The sequence below is a fragment of the Eptesicus fuscus genome, chromosome 21 (assembly GCF_027574615.1).
Source record: "Eptesicus fuscus isolate TK198812 chromosome 21, DD_ASM_mEF_20220401, whole genome shotgun sequence".
In the NCBI taxonomy this organism is placed as follows: domain Eukaryota; kingdom Metazoa; phylum Chordata; class Mammalia; order Chiroptera; family Vespertilionidae; genus Eptesicus; species Eptesicus fuscus.
In genome coordinates, this window is record NC_072493.1 from 1,517,526 (window position 1) to 1,523,525 (window position 6,000).

Consider the following 6,000-nt stretch of genomic DNA (forward strand, 5'->3'; position numbering starts at 1 on the left):
GTCCCAGGTTCAATTTCAGTCAAGGGCACATACCTCAGATGCAGGCTCCTCCCTGGCCTAGGCCCTGGCCAGGGCAGGAGGCAACCCATCGAGGTGTGTCTCTCTCACATCGATATTTCTCTCTGTCTTTCCCTCTCTCTTCCACTCTCCCTAAAAATCAATGGGAAAATATCCTCGGGTGAGGATTAAAATAATAATAATGATCACTAAAGTAATGAGTTAATATACTATAATTTACCCACTTAATTACATCACTTGCTGAAGTATGTAGTTATTATAGAGGGACAAAAGCACATGTGGAAACTCAGGAAGAACAACAACAAAAGAAGCCGGGTATTTTCCACCGCAATGGTGTCAGGTACACTAACCGGGTCTTGGAGAACCAGGCATCTATCACTCTTTGGCAATAATTCAGAAAACAAAATATTTTAATATTAGGAAGAAACAACTTCAACAAAAGATCATCTGTTCTTGGGCAGTAATTCCTGCATATGATCAATTAAGAACAGTCTCATCTGAGGAACAAAAACGAGTAATGAAAATTGAGTAGGTAGCAGTTAGATAAAACTATTGATCACTAACTGAACGTCTGTATGGTGACTTACTTAATATTTAGACGTAACTATTCTTACCTCCTCCAACCAGTTATTGGATGGGTCAGCTTATCAGGACAGCACGCTGTTGAAATCGCAGCAAATGGCCATGCCAGTAATAAAACTAAGCCAAGCAGTAAGGCACGAACCGGAAGCAGGACAATTCCAAGGAAGAAAGTCTGAAAGTCAAAGTTGATAAAAAAAAATAAGTGGCTGTATCCTTTGTAAAATGTCCCTTTCAGCCATTGTACATACTGGCCAACATCTGGTGTTGTTAGTGTCTTTAAAACATCAACTTTATTAAGACATCATTTACATAAAATAAAATGCGCCTAGTTGAAGTGTATAGATTATGCATTTTTCAAATGTATATTGCTATGCAAATACCACCACGATCAAGATATAGAACATTCCGGTCACCCAAAAAGGTCCCTTGTGCCTCGTTGCAGTTAATACACTCTCCCCAGCCCTTGGCAACTACTGAGACTTTCTTTCAGTATAGTCTTGCCTGTCCTAGATTTTCACATAAATGGTATCAAAATGATATCAAGTCCACACAGTATGGACTTTTATGTCTGGTTTCATTCACTTCGTATTTTTGAGAATCCACCATGCATCCCTATGCGTAAGTAGTACAGTCTTTTTAATTGCAGAGTATGATTCCATTGTGTGAACAGATCACAGTTCATTTATCCACTCATCTGTTCAAGGACAGTTGGCCGTATTATAAGTTTTTAACTCTGAGGATTGATGTTCACGTCCCTGTGTGAACATATATGTTCACATCATAGGGAGTGAAACTGCTGGGTCAGGGCATGCTTCACTCTATAAGAAACCGCCAAACTGGTTTCCCAAGTGGTTGTACCATTCTGCATGTCTCCTAACAAGTATGCAAGTTCCTGTTACCTCACAGCCTCACCAGTACTTGGTGTCAGTCCTCGAAGCCATGCTGGTGGGTGGAGAATGCGCTCTCACTGAGGTTCTAACTCACACTTCCTTGATAGACTGAGCCTGTTTTTCAGGTGTTGGTTGGTCATTCCTTTAACTTCTTAAAATAAGTGCCTATTCAAGTCTTTGGGCCATTTTTATTGGGTGGTTAGTCTTATTCATATCCATTTGTAGGCGTTCTTTATATATTCTTTAGAATAGTCTTTTGTTGATCGACATATGTATTGAAAATCTTTTCTCCCATCCCATGGTTTGCCTTTTCAATCTCTTAAGGGTACCTTTTAATGAGAACTGTAATTCTGATGAGAAAAGACAGCAGTGGGTTGGCTCCAAGGCAGGTCAAATAAAGAGCCTGGCAAATGACCAAGAAATAATTCTGAATGGAAGAAAGGACCATAGCACAGACCCTGAAGGAAAAGTTGTAATAAGGTTTCAGAATATTCCTAGAAGATTCACTAACATTCAAAACGAGCAGGTAACATGGATTTTAACTGAGTACGTTGTCAAATAGTGAGCGACCTTTTTTTTTTTCTGTGCCTCTTCCATGTTTGCAACAAATAATAGTACTTAACAGTAAAGCAATTTTGAGTAATTCTGAAAAAATTAGGAGGATTCTCCATCATATTTCTATTTGGTAATATCTCATCTCTGTAGGAAGACATTCTTTCAACACTCTATCAGGGTTATCTTCTTCTCCGGGCTTACAAAAACATGAAGTTATATGCTTTTGTACTTGTTTAGTCTTTTTTCTGTGAAATGTAAGCGTTAGATAGGCAGGGTCCTTATTTCTCTTTCCACTGCTGTATCTCCAGAGAACTGTATTGTGCCTGGCACATAGTCGGCATTTCACAAATATTTTTAATGATAAATGACCACAATTACTACTAAACGCTCATTTCCACCCCATATTCTACGGAAGAAATGACAGCCAGGCTACTTGTTTCCATGCCACTGAGTAGCAGATCCTTAAACAGTCAAAAAAGAGAAGGCCAGGGGCCAAGCTAAGCCCTGACATGAGATGCAAAAGTGATAACAGTCCTTGAGCAAGACACTGATCCTCATTCAAGATTAAAGTTGAATTCAAGTGAAATTTAGCCTGAATTAGTCATATCAAGTCATACTAAATGAAAGTATATCCATCTTTTAAACTGGGTATAGCCAACATTGTTTTTCAATTATATCTACCTTTACCCATACCATTCAAGCCATTGACACTTATTTTGTATCTCTGATCTACATGGACTTTTAGTTTTCAAAATAAATACCCAGACTATATTCAATTCCTTTCCATACAAATAGCACATTTTAAGTACTACGTTAAAAATGTAGACAACCAATGGCAAAATTATCCATATTAAGATCAGCAAACAATACCAGATTTCTTCACACATTACTTCACTTAATTTTATTCCTCTTTTGATGTACTTTATTCCAATTTAATAGATGAGGCAAGTGCCGTTCAGAGCAGTTAAGTGACTTGGCCGGAGTCATACAGCGAACAGAGGGCAGGGCCTGAGATGTTCTCTGACCAAGACCAGTGGTCTGTCCATTGTACTTCAGCTCTTTAGTTAGTATCTGGAAGTCCCTCAACCGTAACAGGCCACACTATCAAAAACCAATAATCTACTCCAGGTGCAATACAAATCCTTATAGTCTGCCACTCTGATCCTCTTTCAAAAATATGACGCCAAATAGATGGACAGACTTTCATTCAAGTAGGACCGATTTGACTACAATTAATCTTGTGTGACAGTCACTGTCCTCAGAAGTGTTTCTAAATGTTTAAGACACAACGGGACCTCTACCCACTGACAGACATGAAGATCAAAGTGTTAAACGTCTCGTTTCTTTACAAAGAGGAGTTACTACATGGTCTTCCTCTTCCTCTCACACCCCTCTTTCATCAGACACCCATCTATCATCGCTTTCACCACCACCCACGCTGCTCAGCCCAGCTCTCAGCCTGCCTGCCCTGCCCAGGACGATGGTCTTCGTGCATTAATCACATTTCAAACCCAAAGGAAAGAAATGTGATGTGGACAAGAAAACATCAAAGACATTTCACCCCCCCGCCCCCATACAGACCACACAGGACAAACGTAGCTTTGCACAGTCTGTCTTGTTCTCTGATCGCTAACTTCACCAAAGAGGAAGTCCACAGAGTGAGGGCTACTGCTCGTGGGAAAGGCAGCGCTTTACAAGAAAAGGACAGGAAAGGACACTTCCTTTCTGCGTGCGGCCATTTTTGACAGCGGAAGAACGTCCCGGCTACCCCTCACCCTCGAACCCAGGAGAAGTGCTTGGGAGAAGACTGATCCGGGACCAAAAAGAAACACCCTAAGCTGACCCTCATCATCCCTTTTCCTAGATTCCCATTTCCTACCCTTGATGCCTCTGCACCTTCTCAGTCTTACTTATTGATCCGACTCCAGACCTGGGCTCTCCGCGTTCTCACTCACTCTTCCCATCCCAGACTCACTCCTCTCCTTCCCTAAACAAACAAACAAACAACTTCCCCAAACCCTCTCCTGTGTGGGCTGGCCTCCAGCTACATTCTCACCAACTCCAATGGAAGTTCTCAGGATCCATTCCCCCTTCTCAGCATGAACGAATGTGTCCTCGGCCACTGGCCTGCTCTGCCTCCTCCTGGCCAGGACCTCCATCTCAGGCCCACAGGTGCTCTGCACCTTCTCTTCTCACACCCCCTCCCACCCCCAGACCATCCCCCAGGTCCCGCCATCCTCGGACCCACATCTGCGCCCCTTGCAGACTCACGGCCCCTGCACCAGCCTCTCCTCTCAGATCTACGGCTCTTTCTCCCTCGGAGCCTTTGCTTCCCACACTCACGCCCCCCTCAGATGCCTCCCCTGTCACACCTATGGCACCCTCAGACCCTCTCATCTCAGATCCTCGCCCCTCACCTGGCCTGCCTCCTCTCTCTGACCCATTGACCCACGCCCCTCGCCTGATGCACCTTCTCTCTGACCCACGCCCCTCCCCTGATGCACCTTCTCTCTGACCCACGCCCCTCCCCTGATGCACCTTCTCTCTGACCCACTGACCCACGCCCCTCGCCTGATGCCCCTTCTCTCTGACCCACTGACCCACGCCCCTCCCCTGATGCACCTTCTCTCTGGCCCACTGACCCACGCCCCTCGCCTGATGTCCCTTCTCTCTGACCCACTGACCCACGCCCCTCCCCTGATGCACCTTCTCTCTGGCCCACGCCCCTCGCCTGATGCACCTTCTCTCTGGCCCACGCCCCTCCCCTGATGCACCTTCTCTCTGACCCACTGACCCACGCCCCTCCCCTGATGCCCCTTCTCTCTGGCCCACTGACCCACTCCCCTCCCCTGATGCACCTTCTCTCTGACCCACTGACCCACGCCCCTCCCCTGATGCACCTTCTCTCTGGCCCACGCCCCTCCCCTGATGCCCCTTCTCTCTGGCCCACGCCCCTCCCCTGATGCCCCTTCTCTCTGGCCCACTGACCCACTCCCCTCCCCTGATGCCCCTTCTCTCTGGCCCACTGACCCACTCCCCTCCCCTGATGCACCTTCTCTCTGACCCACGCCCCTCCCCTGATGCACCTTCTCTCTGACCCACTGACCCACGCCCCTCCCCTGATGCACCTTCTCTCTGGCCCACGCCCCTCCCCTGATGCACCTTCTCTCTGGCCCACGCCCCTCCCCTGATGCCCCTTCTCTCTGGCCCACGCCCCTCCCCTGATGCACCTTCTCTCTGGCCCACGCCCCTCCCCTGATGCCCCTTCTCTCTGGCCCACGCCCCTCGCCCGGCTGCCTCCCCGCTCTGACGCGCACACTCACCTGGATGCGCCTCGCCGCGCCCATGCGCGTGTGCTGCACGAAGGGGTTGGGCACGGGCGGTGGGAAGAAGGACGCCTGGCGGGGCACCATCTGCGGCCGCATCCCCGCGTTCCCCACGCCCGCGCCCGGCACCGTGGCCGCCACGGCCGCCGCCTCGGCGCACCGGCTCATGGCGGAGCGGGGCCTCGGACCCGACGGAAGAGACTCGCGCGGAGCGGAGCGCGGGAGCCGCGTCGCCGGCACGGAGGACCAGAGCGCACGGGAGTCCCAGCCCGGCTCCCAGCTGCGGCATCTGCGCAGGCGCCAGTTACCTAACGCTGCCGGTGTCGCCCCGCCCCCGGGGCCCTGGCCCCGCCCAGTCACGGGCCCCGCCCCACCCGCTTAGGTTGTGGCTGGGGATGTTCCTCCGGGGTGATGCCGCTCTGCCCCTTGGGAGTGCGTGCTTCCCTAGGAACACGCACCCCCTGAGCTCTCTGCTGTAGGGTCGGGCAGACCTGGACTTCCCATCGCTTTTACTGGTTCTCTGATGTTGGCCAAACCCCTGTCTCCATGACCCTGCTGCCCCCTCTGTAAATGGGGATCAACAGACCCAGCTTCCAGCCGTTGGAGGGAGAGCCTGGGTTGCTTCAGTG

General features: G+C 49.2%; 1 protein-coding gene across 2 annotated transcripts in view; it reads right to left on the minus strand.

Moving 5' to 3' along the window:
* LPCAT2 (lysophosphatidylcholine acyltransferase 2) overlaps positions 1–5,698 on the minus strand; it is a 58,354-nt gene extending 52,656 nt beyond the window's left edge. Inside the window, exons 1-2 of one of the 2 annotated variants that reach the window (XM_054710025.1) lie at positions 5,369–5,698; positions 633–772 (exon numbers count right to left, since the gene is read on the minus strand). In XM_054710025.1, coding sequence (XP_054566000.1) covers positions 633–772; positions 5,369–5,539 — 311 coding nt within the window. In that variant the 5' untranslated portion in view covers positions 5,540–5,698. The remainder of the gene's footprint in view (positions 1–632; positions 773–5,368) is intronic. The other variant, XM_054710026.1, reaches the window with a different exon arrangement.
* Positions 5,699–6,000: the final 302 nt, after the last annotated feature.